Genomic DNA, 17,020 nt, shown 5'->3' on the forward strand with positions numbered 1-17,020 from the left:
TTAGGATGGGCATTATTTGTTAGATTCCTTGTCTTAGGTTTTCAGTGACCTCTTAATAGGAGCTGGGAAAATGAATGGGAAATGCCATTCATTCTTACATCTCTTGGGAATTTATGTATGTAACATACTTAGCACAAGAATAAAGTATGGTGGCCACTTTCAAAATGTCCATAATTCACCAGTTGAAAAGAAAAGTCTTTAAAAAACACTTATAACATTGGTGTTAAAAAAATAAAAACAAAAACAAACACTGATAAACAAGTGTTTGGGTGTAAAGATAAGGGTGTCAACTAATAACTGGAAGTGTTGTCCTGAATTATGTATACGTAATGTATTATGTCCCAGTCACTTGGGGCAGTTAGAATACTGACACTAAAACGCTGTGTGTAGGAAGTATTTTACGTAAGTGGATGCTTAGAGCTAATGGAGTGACATGTTTAACTGAACTACTGATGGTTAGGAACATGAAGGCAGCCCAGCGGTGGCTCAGTTGGTTGGAGCATCTTCCCATACACCAAAAAGGTTTCGGGCTGATTTCCAGCTAGGGCACATAGGTTGCAGGTTTGATCCCCGGTCAGGCATGTCCGGGAGGCAAACAATAGATGTTTCTCTTGTACATCATTGTTTCTTTCTCTCTCTTTTCCTTTTTCTCTAAAATAAAAACATATATCCTCAGGTGAGGATTAAAAGTATAATAATAAAAATATAAAAATATGAAGGCATTGGAAAGAAATATATCAATGCAGACTGGTGCAGCCATTAGGGAAAACAATATGGAGTTTCCTCAAAAAATTAAAAATGGAACTGCCATTTGACCCAGTGATCCCACTTCTAGGAATATATCCTAAGAAACCAGAAACACCAATCAGAAAGAATTTATGCATCTCTTTATTCATAGCAGCACAATTCACCATAGCTAATATCTGGAAACAGCCCAAGTGCCCATCAGGAGATGAGTGGATTAAAAACTGTGGTACATCTACACAATGGAATACTACACAGCTATAAAAAAGAAAGAATTCTTATCATTTACAACAGCATGGAGGGACCTGGAGAGTATCATGCTAAGTGAAATAAGCCAGTCAGAGAGAGATAAGTATCACATGCTCTCACTCATATGTGAAATCTAATGAACAAAATAAACTGATGAACAAAATAGATCCTGAGACCTAGAAGCATGGAACAGACTGAGGAATTTCAGAGCAAAAGCAGGGGAGGGTGAGTGGGAAGAGATCAACCAATGAACTTGTAAGTATATATGCATAACCCATGGACACAGATAATAGGGTGGTGAAGGCCTGGGATGGGGAACGGGGGTGGGCTAGAAGGGGTAATGGGGAGAAAGGGGGACTTATGTAATACTTTCAACAATAAAGATAAAATAAATAAAATGTCAAATTATGTCAGAAGAGTGCATTTCTACTCTTGACAATGAAGCAAAAGTTCATGTCAGCATTTTGTGTGCAAAACTGTAAATAATGTGTTTCCTTGTCTAGAAAACTGTCTGAGGACACAGAAGAAAGTCAGCGCCAACAATCTGAGGATGATGCTCACAACATAGCCATCTACGTTAAACAAGTGCTCGGTTGCCATCCATGTGGACCCAAAAACTTTGAAGAGAAGGTAGAAGAATTCCTGGCTATCCTAAAGAAATTGTAAGTATTTTAAGATATTTTTAAATTTATTTTTAGAGAGAGAGAAACGTCAATGATGAGAGCAAAACATTGATCTGCTGCCTCCTGCACACCCCTACTGGGGATTGAGCCCACAGCCCGGGCATGTGCTCTGACCAGGACTCAAACTGGAAACCTTTTGGTGCACAGGATGACATCCAACCAATTGAACCACACCAGCCAGGACTCTAAGTATTTTTAATATATTACTTCTTATTGTTAAACTAGAGGCCTGGTTCACAGGATTCATGCACTGGTGGGGGGCGTGGCCTGCAGGGATCAGCTGTGGACCCGCCCTCTGAGTGACTGCTCCCACTCTGGGAGCGCACTGACCATCAGGGGGCAGCTCCTGTATTAAGCGTCTGCTCCCTGGTGGTCAGTGTGCATCATAGCGACTGGTTGACCGGTCATTCTGGTGGTTTTGCCATTCGGTTGCTGGGCTTTTATTATATAGGATTCTTTCTAATGATTTTTTATCTTTTTAAAGCTAGCTGTTAGGAGTTCAGTGTACTGTAACTGCAACCCAGCCACTGAATGACAACAGCAGAGCACCTGAAAAGGGAACTCACTTTATGGGATGTTTAATGTTCACACAAAGCCGTAGTTTCTCTCTATAACATTTCTGATTTAAGCCTCACATCACTGCTTTGAGGTGGATAAGATAGAAAAGCTGGTGAGTAAAAGAGCAATGTATAGGGTAAGTCTACAATTCGTGTTTGTTCTACAGAATGTGCTTTTTATCTTGTCGCCTCCGTACACTAGTTACTCATTGTCTGTTGCTATGTAATGAAGTATCATCAACTCAGTGGCATTAAACAACATATGTTTATTATCTCTCTGGGCAAGATTGGCAGGGTCCTCTGCTCAGGTCACAGGCTTCAGTCAAGGTGCTTGCCAGGTGGTGTTCCTTTCTGGAACATGAGGTCGCCTTCCAAGCTCACCTGTGTTGTTGGCAGAATTCAGTTTCATGTGGTTGAAGGACTGAGGTCTCTGCTGTCTTCCTGGCTCTCAGCAGAGGGCTCCTAGAGGTCCCCAGATCCTGCTGTGTGGCCCTCGCTCAGACCTTCCACAGCAGGAAGCTTCCACCTTCAAAGCCAGCCAGTAAGAGTCTCTCATTCTGCTAAACGGAAATCCTATGTGACTTAATCAAGGGCCTGTAGAGACCTGACCTTGCCCAGATTTTATTGGTTAGAAACAAATCATTGGATTTTCTCCCATCCCAAAACTAAGGGAGAGGAGATTGGGGGTCTCTCAGTGTGTGCTGGCCATATTTGGTAATATTATACATCTCTCTGTGACCCTGTTGACCCCATCGAGTGGGCTGAGTGCTTTATGAATGCACGTAGTTCAGCTGAGACCTGGGCATTGGTGGGAAGTTGTCAGGTCTGTAGCCCTGTGTTTGCCTGGGACTTGCTGAACTGGCTTGGTAGGTGACTTCATGACATGACAACACTTTTTAAAAGCAACTACCTTACACTCTCTAAAAATCTCCACTTTGCCATTCTGCCTGTGATTTTAACAAAAAGAAATCAATTTGGGGTAACAGTAGACTCTTTTTGAAGACATGTAAATCTGCCTGACAAAATGAAGAAACTATTGCTCATTGATTACTCAGTGTTATTTGCCTTCATTATGTTGATTAATCCTTACCTTCTACCTCAGTTAAGCAGCTCTAAGTCAACAGTGCTGGAGGGGAGGAAGGATAACTGAGTTTAAAACATTAAAATCATGGGAAAGGGCGCATCCGGGAGATGTCACCTGAGAGGAAGGGCTGGGGGAACCAAAGGGCAAGGCGTAACTGGGACGTATGTGCAGAGCAGACAGTGCGGGGGAGGAGATGAGGGAGACGAGAGAGAGAGAGAGAGAGAGAGAGAGAGAGAGAGAGAGAGAGAGAGAGAGTTAGGAGACTCCTGTTAAATCATGTATTTGAAAACAGATGAGATTGAATGTAAGCTTATTGGGTATGTTAGTTAGGATTTTAGATTGTGAGCAATGGAAAGGACTCTGAATAATTTGAAAAATGGTAGGAAGTGCCCTGGCCAGTGTGGCTCAGTTGGCTGGAGCATAAGATTCCTGTGCACCGATGGGTGATCCCTGGTCAGGGCACATGCCTGGGTTTCAGGTTCGATCCTCAGTTGGGGCAAGTATGGAAGACAACAGATCAGTGTTTCTCACATTGATGTTTCTCTCTGTGTCTCTCTCTCTAAAATCAATAAAAAACATATCCTTGGGTGAGGAGAGGGGAAATCGATGGAAGAGTATTGGAGGCCCCAGATGGAAGAATTATTGATGTGGAGACAGGATGAACCAGAGAAACTCTGGAGGTCTCTCCAAGACCCAGCACTGGAATGTGTTCATTGTAGCTGCTTTGGTTCCAGGGACAGGGAGTCAGATTGTTGTGTGTTTGTGCTCAGTCCCCGGATGAATGCTGAGGGGCAGTACACCTGGATCCACGGTTTTGCTGAGTGTACCTGTTAGTAAAGGGCTGACATTTCAAAAGAGAAAGTATTTCAGAAGGAGGGGGAAATGACTCATGGATAAACATTGAAAGCTATGAGCTAAAACATGACTTGGAGTTTTAATTTCTAAACAATTTCGAATGATTTATTTTTCACACCTGAACTCATGAAATCAGCACGCACTTTGAAATGCTTATGGGTTTCCGGCAGCATTCTTGGTATGGGGGTTGCAGTGGTGAGCTCAGCGTCTTTTCCCGCCTGGGGAGCTGACATTCCCATGTAAGAGAGAGAGCATGAGCACACGCAGGTCCCGTGCGTGATCAGTGTAGGAAGAAGCACTGCTGCCCAGTCGGGAGCGAGCACGAGGCAAGGATTAGAGTCCTCTCTGTGCAGCGACCCCGACCGGGTCATGGAGGAGCTGAGAGCCAGCCCAGCAGGTCCTGGGGGGAGCATTCCAGGGAGGACACAGCGGGGCCAGGACGGCACATCCTGTGAGCAAGGGGTCGGTGTCCTGAAGCTCGAGGGGGGGGGGCAGGTGCGACGGGCAGATGTCATGTGGGTCTTTCATGTTGGTGTGATGGCCCTTGGGAGGTTCATGTGGGGAGTGGACTGTGGGTGCGGAGGTTTGGGGTGACCTGTCAGCGGCTGTGTGGAGTTGGTCGGGGTGCGACTGCTGTGTCCTGACTTCTGTTTTGGGGAGTTCGATCTGACGTGTAGAATTTGAATTTCTTCCTTTTTTTAAAGACGAGTAGGTTTCAATTGACGGTCTTGGGAAACATCAGAGACTTTGCTGAACTTGACCACTAACAAGGAGCGTGCAGGTACATTGACCTCCCGCATGTCTGTGTTTGAGTGCGTTGCCTGTAACCCCACCGCGTCTAACACGCAGCCAAGGACTGCTTGGGTAAAAGGAATTGGTTTCTTTTTATAAAGGACTAATTGGTTTATTTTATAAATGACTAATTTCTGGAAAAAAGAAACATGCCCGTGCGTTTGCGGGGGTTGCTGAAAGGGTAGGAGAGGGAAGCGTGTAAATGAGCTGCGAAGAGCAGCTTAGGATCCTCTGAGAAGCCTTGGCCCAGCTGTTCTTTTCTCCTACGTCCTCCAATTGAAATGGTCCCTCGGAGGAACGAGGCGTCTGAAGACCACGCCGAGGAGGAGCAGCGAGCAGCGCGCTCGGCAGCGCTGGGGACTGTCCCCCGGACGCGGGAGTCTGGCTGGGAGACTCGGCGGCTTAGAGGCCAGATGCCCCGCAGTCTCACGCCCGCCTCCCAGGGATGTGCTTTGGGCAGGGATGTGGTGTGCTCGGAATTCTGTCACTGTGGTTGGGAGGAAAGTGGACGGAACGAGAGGGCCTCCTGGGAAAGAAAGGCTTTACTTGAAGCCGCAGGAAACACAGGTTAGTGAGTAACGGTGTGGTCACGGCAAGTAATGCAGGTTCTGACCGGAGCAGCGATCACTTCTGACAGAGAAAGGGAGCTCAGGTGGCTCAGGTGGCTGGAGCATCCTCCCACACACCTGTGCGTTCAATCCCTGGTCAGGGCCTGTACGAGGTGCAACCGACCGGATCCATGTTTCTCTCTCCCTTTTCCTCTCTCTTTAAAATCAATAAACATGTCCTCGGGTGAGGATTGAAAAAGGAAAGGGCAGAAGGGAAGAGAATTACGGGTTAAGGAGACAGTGAGCGAGGGACAGACGGGAAGCCGCAGGCGGTGGCTGGGGAACAGACGGGGCGGCGCTGCCTGGTCTCCGCGGCGGGTGGGAGGCGCAGGCCACCGCGATGCACACGGCCAAACGCCCGGCTGTGGGTCAGAAGGACTGGGTGTTGACTGACCTCCGCCCGTGACTCACTGCGTGACCTGTGTGCCTTTCTACCGCTGATACTCACTCCACTCATCAACACGAGGGCACGTTTATCACCTCCTGGGGTCACTGTGGCCCGGACCGAGCACGTGGCAGTAAGGCCCGGGTGCGTGCTGGCCGCTCCGGGCCCTGGGGCCGTCCTCTCCCCTTCCCGGAGGCCGACACCGCGCCAGGGGCTTCCTCTCAGCGGCTGCTGTGCACTTGCTACAGCTGAAGTAGAAAGGGCTCCTAGGAGCTCGGAGAACAGAGCATTCCATTGTCTATCCTTCAGGAAAGAATATGTGCATTTCCCTCCCAGCTCATGAGTAAATAACAGCCGTCAATTATTTATCATATATTCACATTGGGTTACAAAGTTGCCAGTGATCTCTTTATACTGGAGTTTCAGAAACTGTTATTTGGTCACAGTCACAGATTAATTAGTATTTTAAAAAATTATACCTTTATAATTTGTTATATGGTTTGGAAACAAGCAAATAGCCTCTATTATAATATTTCGTGTGAAAATGATTTTTTTTTTTTTACTGTGTAGATATGTCTTAATCAGTCTGAGTTGCTATAACAAAAACACCAGAGACTGGCCCTGGCTGGGTGGCTTGGCTGGTTGGAGCGTCGTCTCATACACCAATAAGCTGTGGGTTCTAGTCCTGGTCAGGGCACATACCCAGGTTGTGGGTTTGATCTCCAGTCAGGGTACATACAGGAGGCAACCGATCAATGTTTCTCACATCAGTTTCTCTTTCTCCCTTCCTCTCTCTCTCAAATTAATTTTTAGAAAATATTGTAGATGGGTGGCTTAAGCAACAGAAATTTATTTCTCACAGTTCTGGAGGCTGGAAGTCTGAGACCAAGGTGGCTGCAGGTTCCACGTCTGCTGAGAGCCCTCTTCCTGGCTCCTCAGCAGTCTCCTCTCCATGTCCTCACATGGCCAGGGAGGAGCTTTCTGGGGGTCTCTCTATAAGGGCACTGGTCCCAGTCCTGAGGGTCCATCCTCATGACTTACACACCTCCTAAAGGCCCCACCTCCAATCCATCGCATTGGGGTTTAGGACTTTAACAGAAAGAAGAATTTTGGTAGGAGAATGAGCCCGTAGAAAGGTCTATTTATTTCAATATTGATGCAAATGTTAAAGCTGAGACTTTATGTCTGCGTGACTGGTTTACTTTTCACTTCAAGTTAGAATCTTTCCCACCCAGAGAAATGTGCATATTTGCTTTGTCCTACTTCGCTGTTCACCAGTTCTCTCTGTAGCTGGGCCTGACCTGGTGTTCATCTCATTCAGGGTTCTCACGCTCAGTGATGCACTATCAGCACTAAACCTCTCCTGCGGACTCTTTTTCAGACTGTACAGTTCTTTGCCCAAATCTGCATATTGTCATTTAACCTTGTACCTTTTCAATCATAATTATTGGTTTGTGATGTAATTTTATCACATTTAATAATTATTATATACTTGGGCTAACTATTCTTTCATGAAAATTTGTGTAGTCTTATGCCAATCTTATATGGATTAAAAAATAACTTTAGCTTTGAGATATGCTTTGATACCTGGTAAGATAAATTCTTATAATTTTGGGAACTTGAATCTATAAAAGAGTAAGTTTCTCATTCAGGAACATGGTGAATATTTTGTATTTATTTTTGTCTTTGATGACTCTTACTAGAGTTTCATGTAGGTTGTATACTTTTTCTGAGGTAATTTCCTAGCTCTATGTGTTTGTGTGAATATTAAAATCTGATTATTTTCTTTTTTTCAAGTTCAGTTTCCAAGAAAATTTGTGGGAAAATGTATTTGAAGTCCTCGGCTTGCTAAGCTATACAGGACACGGCACCGCGCCTGTCTGGTGCGCACTGCATGATGAATGGACACTTAGAGTGTGAAATGATCACAACTAGTTTAGTTAACATCCACCATCTCATAGAAAAGGGAAGGAAAGGAGGAAAAAAGTATGTGTTTTTTCCTGGTGATGGGAACTTTGAGGATCTATTCTCTCAGCAATTCTCGAGCGCCTGAATGTACTCTGTCTCTGCCCTGCTGCCTGTCATTCGCACGTATGCTTGTCATTACAGCCCCTGGGATTGTCCAGTGTTTCCCAAGTCCCATTTCCCCTCTGCCAGTGACAGGCAGCTGGGGCTTCTGTAGAGCTGGAAGCAAAGCCAGTGTCCAGAGTTCCCTTCCCAGTACAGCACCAGGCTCGCTGCAGCCCATCAGTCCATTGTGTGGGGTCTGCACGGTCATGGGCCACAGAGGAGAATGACAGGAAGCCAGGTGTGAGCTGTGAGCCAAGCGTGAACCGTGAGCCAGGCGTGAGCCGTGAGCCAAGCATGTCAAGAGGAACCAAGAGAGTGCAAGAACACCAAGAGGGGGAACTCCGTTGTTTAGGGGTTAAGCATCCCAAACCTTTGTGGGCTGGCAGTGGCCACACCAATTCTGGCCAATGACCTTTCCCATAGGTGAGACTGGCAGGCAAGCACCTTTGTTAGTCTCCTAACTTTTCTGGGCAAGGGTCCACCTCCCCTCTGTCTGGTCCCCTTCTCCTAATGTTTCGCAGGGAACATGCCTATAATGCCTGGCCTTCCCTTTACTCCTTTTCTATTATTAATAACTTGAGGCCTGGTTCATGAAATTCGTGCATGGAAGCAGGGTCCCTCAATCCAGCCTGCACCCTCTCACAATCCGGGACTGCTGGCTTTTAACTGCTCTCCTGCCTGCCTGCCTGATCACCCCTAACCACCTCTGTCTGCCAGCCTGATCTACCCTCTAACTGCTCCCCTGCTGGCCTGATCGCCCCTACCTGCCCTCCCCTGCTGGCCTGATCACCCCCTAACTGCCCTCCCATGTCAGCCTGGTTGCCCCTAACTGCTCACCCCTGCTGGCCTGGTCTTCCCTAACCATCTCTGCCTCGACCCCACCACTGTGGCCTTGTCTGGAAGGACATCTGAAAGGATGCCTGGTCTAATTAGCAAATTACACTTTTATTAGTATAGACTAGAGGCCCAGTGCATGAAATTTGTGCATATGAGAGTGTGTGTGTCCCTCAGCCCAACCTGCAACCTCTCCAATCTGGGACCCCTCAGGGGATGTCTGACACCTGTGAGATTGGGCCTAAACTGGCAGTCGGACATCCCTCTCACAATCCGGGACTACTGGCTCCTAACCACTTGCCTGCCTGCCTGATTTCCCCTAACCACTCTGCCTGCCAGCCTGATAGCCTCCTAACTGCTCCCCTACCGGCCTGATTGACACCTAACTGCTCCCCTGCTGGCATGATCATCCCCAACTGCCCTCCCCTGCTGGCCCAATTGCTCCCAACTGCCTTCCCCTGTGGGGCTGAGGGGACTGGGGGACTGAGGCTGGTTAAGGTAGGGCTGAAGGGACTGGGCACCACCATCTTGTGGCTGTGGGTGCTGCCATCTTGTGAGGGTGTGACGGTCAATTAGCATATTTCCTCTTTATTAGATAGGATTAGTTAATTACAGTGGTATCAGGTTGTCCTCACAATTGAGACTGGAATGTATAGTTGGAAATGTATCACTTTAAAGAATGGGGAAAATCAAACAAGTAGCAAAAATAATTCCTTTGGGGCTGGTGTGGTGAGCAGTCCCTGGCTGAGCAGAGCTGCCTGCGACTGGCTCGGCTTCAGCTCTGAGCAGGTGAGCTCTGCAGCCAGCCTGGGCTCTCTGTCTGCAGTGCAGCGACTGAGGTGGGTGGGAGTGTTTATGCCACATCCTCCTTACACATGTCTCCTCCTCCTCAGTGAGCATCCGGCTTCCTGCCCATCTCACTGTGGATTTATTTTCAGATTTTATACTTTTTGAGAAAATATAATAAGTTCACCCATTTGGATATAACACCAAAGATATGATCCATGAAAGAAATAACAGATAAACTAGATTTCATTAAAATTAAAAACTTCTGCTATGAGATAGACAATGGCAAGAGGAGGAGACAAGTCACAGCCTGGGAGGAAATATCTGCGAAAGACTCACTGAAGAAGGACTTATCCAGAATACATAAAGGACCTTCTAATTCAACAGTAAGAAACAACCTGCCCTGGTCAGTGCGGCTCAGTGGGGCATGATCCATGCAGCAAAAGGTCACCAGTTTGATTTCCAGTCAGGGCACATGCCCTGGTTGTGGGCTCCACCCCCAGTAGGGGGCGTGCAGGAGGCAGCTGATCAGAAATATCTCTGTTTCTCTCTCCCTCTTCCTTCCTATTTCTCTAAAAAACTAAAAATAAAATAAATTTAAAAAAGAAAACCTCTCGCAATCTAAGTTTGTAATCTGTGGGACCCCAAGTGACATCTTCTCTTTCATTTCTGGTAATTGATGTTTTTTTCTTTGACCCGTCTACCTGGAGGTTTGTCTATTTCAGAAGCAGAGCGGTGCTAGGGCTGAAATGTGATTATTAGGCCATGTGAGGATACCGTGGAGAATAAGCAGCTGCATCACCCACTTCCCTGGAAATCACAGTGTCACATAGTCGTTAGACAATAAGCAAGTAAAAACGTGAACAGATAGTTCCACCTTTGTTAATGTACTTATGACAGAACTGGGGGTTTTGACTCAGAATAATTCACAGGAGCCGAGTGCGGCTTGAGGGGCTGCCGAGGGCAGCCAGGAAAGAGGCCTTCAGAAGTGTGGTAATTAAGCTGGAATCCGAGGTGCAGAGCCCACCTGGTCTTCAAGTGTGAATGCTCGTAGAGAGCAAAGGGAACGGAAAGGAAGGCAGCGGCAGGGGGACAGGCGTGGGACAGCCAGGCTGGAGGATGAGGCAGGGTGATCATTTCTTTCTTTTTACAAATGTCGAGCGGCTGATGGAGGTGCTGCCCTGAGTCCCATCCTGAGGTCTCCCGTCATCATCGTGTTCAAATGTCATTGAGGTCGAATCTCCTTACATTTGTTTCTAGGCTTCTTGCTTGATGTTGTCTCATTCGTGGGTTGTCTTTCCACACCGACGTTGGTGTATTCATGCGTTGTCTTTCCACACCGACGCTGGTGTTGGGAGCAGTGCGTGGAGAACCCTGGGTGATCGTCAGGAGGCACATGGTCACTGCTCTCCTGAAACACCATGGGCTTCCTTAGTCTCAGAAGTGCTTTCTGCAGTCCACCCACTAAGACCTAGCTCGTGGGTGAGCATCTGAGCACTCCGAGTTGGAGCCCCATGCATCCCTGCATCTAGACTCTGCTGAGTGAACTGCTTCGCCAGAGCCCAGTCTGGGAAGAAAAGCCAAAGCCGGCAGGCAGTGTGCTTGATGTCTGGGCCCACAGGAAACCGGTTGAATTCATGGTGGCAACAGCAGCAATTAAGGAAGAACGGCTGGTGCCCAAATGCCCCAGTAAGCATATTTGGGGAACTGGAATTTTTTGGCTTGATCCAATGACCTTTATTTATCATTTTCTAATCAAAATGTGCCATTCATATGACAAAAATACAGTGTGGGGCAAAAGTAGGTGTATAAGTTACTAATATGGAAAATAATACAATAATCCTTTCTAATAAAGAGGGAATATGCTAATTAACCCTCATGCTGTTGCAAAGATGGTGGTGCCCACAGCCAATAAGGAGGGAATATGCTAATTGACTGCCCTGCCCTCAGAGATGGCAGCGCCCACAGCCACAAGATGGTGACCCCAATCACCTCAGCCCTGCTGGGGCTCTTGCCTCTGGAGTCCCCCAGTTCCCTCAGCCTCCCAGCTGCCCAGGGCTGGCCCAAGGCATAGGCAAGCCTCAAATGGTGGCTGCCCAGCCGCCCAGGGCCACCCGAGGCTCAGGTAACCAGGGCCGGCTGAGCAGCAGAAGTGTGATGGGGCATTGCCTTCCCCTGATTGCCAGTTGCCTCCCACCCCTGAGGGCTCCTAGACTGTGAGAGGGGGCAGACCGGGCTGAGGGAGCCCCCCTACAGTGCATGAATTTTCATGCACCGGGCCTCTAGTCTATATATATAAAAGGTTACGTGACTGAACAACCAGTTGACTGGTTGCTATGATGCTCACTGACCACCAGGAGGCAGGCGCTTAATGCAGGAGCTGCCCCCTGGTGGTCAGTGAGCTCCCACAGCCAACCTCCCACGGCCAGCCAACTTCCTGCAATTCCTTCTCCTGACCCGCCCCAATTGGGACGGTGAGATGGCCCTGATCAGCCCCAATTGCCGGTCAGGCTGAGGGACCCCACCCGTGCATGAATTCTTGCACAGGCCTCTAGTTAGTAAATAATAATGCAAGAATAAACTGTTCCCTGTTCTCACAACTGTAAACCTACTTTTGCCCCAACCTGTATTTTCCTTTGCTGCAAAACGTTTTGGTTCACATTTTCAGTAAATTTATATAACTTTTTACTCAGTCTGATAACATTTGTTTTAATGATGACATCTATCCTGCCTATTAGTTAATGCAATTATAATTTATTTGGGTTGAAATCTCTTGGTTTTCCATTTTAACTCTCCATGATTGGGTGCGTTTTGGTTGTTGCTGTCATTGTTGTCGTTTATTTTCCCCTCTTTCCTGCTTTCTTTCCTGCATGATCTGGCTCGCCATGCATTCTGTCATTTACTCCCCTAGTAATTACTACATCTGTCCTTGATTTGCTTGAGTCCTTGAGAAATTAGTACTTTCCCACGTTCAGAAACTTAGAATGATCTTAGAATTTCACCCTTTGCCTTTTGTTCTTTCCTTCCACTGAAATGCTGGGTGTGTTTTTCACTTGTCAGACATGATTGCTATTGGTCTGCAGGATCCATATCCACCTTGGCTCGCCCTAGATGCGTCCTCTCTCCTGCTCCACCTCCCACACCTCCTGCCTTCACCGGAGCCCACTTGCTTCCCTAGTATTTCTTCCTGCTCCGGCCCACTGGTGGCCAGCTCTCTTAGCTTTTATTTATCTGAAACATCTTCATTTTACCTTTATTTTTGAAGGATATTCTTACTGGTTAGACTTCTGAGTTGCACTTATTTGCTTTAAGGACATTACAGATGTCACTGTACTGAGGCAGCCGAGGCTGCCACTTCTTCATTGTAACACCCCCACCCACACTCCCATGCCCCACCCCCACCCCCACCCCATTCTTTTGCTTTGAAGTAACATGGATTGATAGGCTTTTATTTATTGTTTGTTGGTTTATTTATTTATTCATTTATTTATTTACTTATTATTTTTAATCCTCACCTGTGGATATGTTTATTGATTTTAGAGAGATTGGAAGAGAAGAGAGAAAGAGAAAAACATGGATGGGTTGTCTCTGGTCAGTGCCATGACTAGAGATTGAACCTGCACCAGAGGTCTGTGCCTGACCAGGCATCAAACCTGAAACCTTTTAGTGTTTGGGACGATGCTTCAGACAACTGAGCCACCCAGCCAGGGCTCAGCTGATAACCTAATTTGCCTGTTTAAAGGGATACTCCTATCACTTCAGCTGTTTTTTAGTTTTCTTTTTTTCCTTTCATATTTTGGAGATTTCCCGTAACATGCGTGACTTGTTTCTTGGTATAGATCTTTCTGGCTAATAAGATGCAATTAATCTGTGGTTTGTTGTCTTTCATCAGTTTTAGAAAAATTTTACACAATATTGCTTCTGCCCTTTCCCCCCGCTTCTCTCTAGCACTTTAAATACAGGTGTTAGACGTGCTGTTGATGGCCTATATATTTCCAAAACTCTTCTGCTTCTCATCTTTTTGTTTCTCCAAGCTTCGTTCCGGATGTTTCCTACTGATTGATCTGTCTTCCAGTTTGAGAATGATCTGTTTTGTGTCTAATCTGTTATTAATCCTACCTATTGTTTATTTTTCCCCCGTTATTGCAATTTGCTATCTAGAACTTAAATTTTATTTTTCTTTATAAATTCCAATTCTGTAGTAAAAGTCTCCATATTGTCACCTATTTTCTTGAATATATTGAAAGCACTTATTCGAAATTCATGTCTGAAAATACAATATCTGTATTGCTTGTAGATACGCATTCCCCTCTTTCTTTCTCTTTCTTGTTTTTCTCCCCTTTCTTCTTCTTGGTTGTTAATAATTTGGTTTACCCCCTGGCACACCTGGGATGTGCTTGCACTCCAGACCCTGAGTGTGAGCCCTGTGGAGACCTGGGGATGATATCTGTTTTGGAGGGGATCGCATTGTTTTGTGGCAGAACAAAACGGCTGGAAAATTTAGGACGGGATTCAGTCTTTCCTGGGACTGGTTCTGTTTGCTTTGCCCTTGTCCCTAAAGTGTAGCTCTTTAGGGGTTTCATTGGAAAACGTGGAGTGTTCATCAGGGTCTTTTCCTTCTTGGCAACCCCTAATTCCAGTACTTAATCTCCCAGCACCATGAGGCTGTGGAACTTTCTGCTTAGATCTCATGTTGTTGAGCTTTGTTTTCTGCTGGCTTCTTGGCCTCTTGCCTGTGCGGCTATGAATCATCAGGTGCGTCGAAGGGGAAGCAGCAAACACTGCTGAGCTCCGCTGTGGTGCTCCCTCCCCGCCAGCATGTTGGCTCCTGGTCTCCTCTGGTTTCCTAGATCTACTCAAAGCTCCGTACTTGTTTGTTCCTTGGTTTTTGTGAAATTTATCCAACTTCTATGCTGTTTTCTTCTTGTTGGAGTGGTTATCTGAGAAGAGCTACTTTGCCATCAGACAGACTTGTTTCTTGTTTGTGTCTTCATCCAACATCCTCTAATAAATTAAAAAATGCTTCATTAAGTGGGTGAATCTTTATTTTGTGCCAATTGAATAAGAGCAAAATAAGCATTTTTATTTAAGAAAAACATTTTGTTTAAAGGACATTTTTTCCCTAGTTGGTTTGGCTCAGTGGATAGAGCCTGTGGACTGAAGGGTCCTGGGTTCGATTTTGGTCAAGGGCACTGCCCAGGTTGCAGGCTCAATCCCCAGTATGGGGCATGCAGGAGGCAGCTGATCAATGATTCTCTCTCATCATTGATGTTTCTATCTCTCTTTCTCCCTCTTTCTTCCTCTCTGAAATCAATACAAAATATATTTAAAAAAAGACTCTATTGTCTAAAAAAATGTTTAAAAGGACATTTTCCCCTTATTTTATGTTTTTAAGGTTATAATACTTGATATTGTCAGCTTTTTCCAGGACAATAATTTAAAGAATAAACATGAGACTCATACTGTTTCACAGATGACTAATTGAAACTCTGGAGAAGATAAACAATATTAGAAGAGTAGCTCAGATAATTGACATTAAGAAAAAATGTACATGAAATAACTTGTGCTTTATAAAGGAGAACAGATTAATTGGAATCTCAAAGCTAAGGCTGTGGGAACCTTGTTTTGTATGTTTCCTATGAAGCTAAGGAAGTTCTCGTGCTGCATAGGAAGGACTATGCAGGGGAAACGGAGGACACTCAGCTCTGCTGTAGGACAGCTCATGTGGTCTGGATTTGCATTAGAAAGTCCCTTATGAGAATTGACAAAGGCCTTCGTCAGCAGCCCATGGATGGGCGGGACATTTGTTGTCCAAGGTTATAGCAGAGGTCGCAGGAAACGTTGCGGGTTTTGTTGGTTGTTGCTGTGGTTTCTGCGGGGGCAGGGCTGTACACAATATTCCTTCAGTAAGCTTTCCTGCAGCTTAGAAATGCGTTTGTAGTAAGTGTGTTACTATTCTTATCCACATCGTAGAAACACAAAAGTGTGGTGGATAGTTAAATATGATTTGGGAGCAATATTCCTTACCTGGGTGAGCCATCTTGAATTATAGACACTCTAGTTTTTCAGCATCCTGATGCCTGCCTTTTTAAAAATCACAAGCTAACATTTAGATTCATTGATCTAAACCGGTGATGCTCAGCCGGGGACGTGTTCGCCTCGCAGCAGACATCTAGCAACGTCTGGAGGTCAAATGGGGCGAGGGTCCCCTGACATCTGGAGAGTGGAGGCCAAGAACATGTCTTTAATGCCCTGAAGTTCATTACCTTACATCTGTGTCTGGCCCAAAGTGTAAGTAGTGTCAAGGTTGAGAAACTCTGATCTAAATATAAAGTTAATGTAAATGAAATGTTAGAGAAAATGATACAAATGCCCTGTTACTCAAATTAGTAAGCATTATGAGTGCCTAACATTGACCTAATATGTACTTTTCCAAATACCAAGAGACCCCATGTTAGAGAAAAATTAACATATATATTCATTTTAATAAATGAAAATCAGTAATTTTTAACAAAAAAGAATCTAATTATATTGAAAATGACAATAACAACAAAGGCTGCCCACATTTTGACTTACAGATCGATTGTAAAAGGCATCTCATGAACTATTCAGCAATAATTTATAATCTAAAGATTGTGGAGAGGTCTGAAACAGAAAGCTTACGTCTCTGTCTTGGTGAGAAGAGGAGTAAGAAGTTGCATCAAATGGGCCAATGATGTGCATACAATGAAATGTAGAAATCAGTGAGACCTATAACGCTAGGAGGACCAAATTCTCTTGAGAATGATGGCTTCCTTGCAATTAATAAAGCTACAGTAGCCATGAGCTCCTCCCTCACTCCCTCTCACCCTTCCTTCCTTCCTACCTATAGTACCTCTACTTGCTAAACAGTGACTCTGAGGGGGAAAGTGATATTTCTAATCCTTAAAAATATATGGACAGAAAAATATCTATTCTAAAATCGCCTAAGCCCTGGCTGGTGTGGCTCAGTTGTTGGAGCATTGTCCCATACACCAATAGGTGGGTCACTTCCTGGTCAGGGCACGTACTCAGGTTGCGGGTTTGATCCTCTGTCGGGGCCTGTTTGGGAGTCTCTCTCTCTCTTCCCTCTCTTCATTTCCTCTCTCTAAAAAATCAATAAAATCTTAAAAATAAAAAATGAATAAAAATAAAAGAAAATCTGCCTCATCTTCAGATTATGGATTTATATTTCAAAATTACATATGGGGCCTATGGAACTATTTTATGATTTGAGGTATTTGGGCCCCGAAGTTACTCCTGATTTAGAAACCATATCAGGAAGCAGAAGAGCAATATTAGAACTTTATAGCAAGTTTCATCAAAATGACCATTCTTCAGGCGTCCTCAAACTA

At 45.4% G+C, this 17,020-nt stretch overlaps 1 protein-coding gene across 1 annotated transcript in view; it reads left to right on the top strand.

Moving 5' to 3' along the window:
• Positions 1–17,020, top strand: part of CNBD1 (cyclic nucleotide binding domain containing 1) — a gene marked incomplete at both ends in the record, with an annotated part of 216,030 nt that overhangs the window by 21,372 nt on the left and 177,638 nt on the right. The window contains one exon of the mRNA XM_080646967.1: positions 1,497–1,655. Coding sequence (XP_080503093.1) covers positions 1,497–1,655 — 159 coding nt within the window. The remainder of the gene's footprint in view (positions 1–1,496; positions 1,656–17,020) is intronic.

This window comes from Plecotus auritus (assembly GCF_963455305.1).
Source record: "Plecotus auritus genome assembly, chromosome: 11".
NCBI classification, from domain to species: Eukaryota; Metazoa; Chordata; class Mammalia; order Chiroptera; family Vespertilionidae; genus Plecotus; species Plecotus auritus.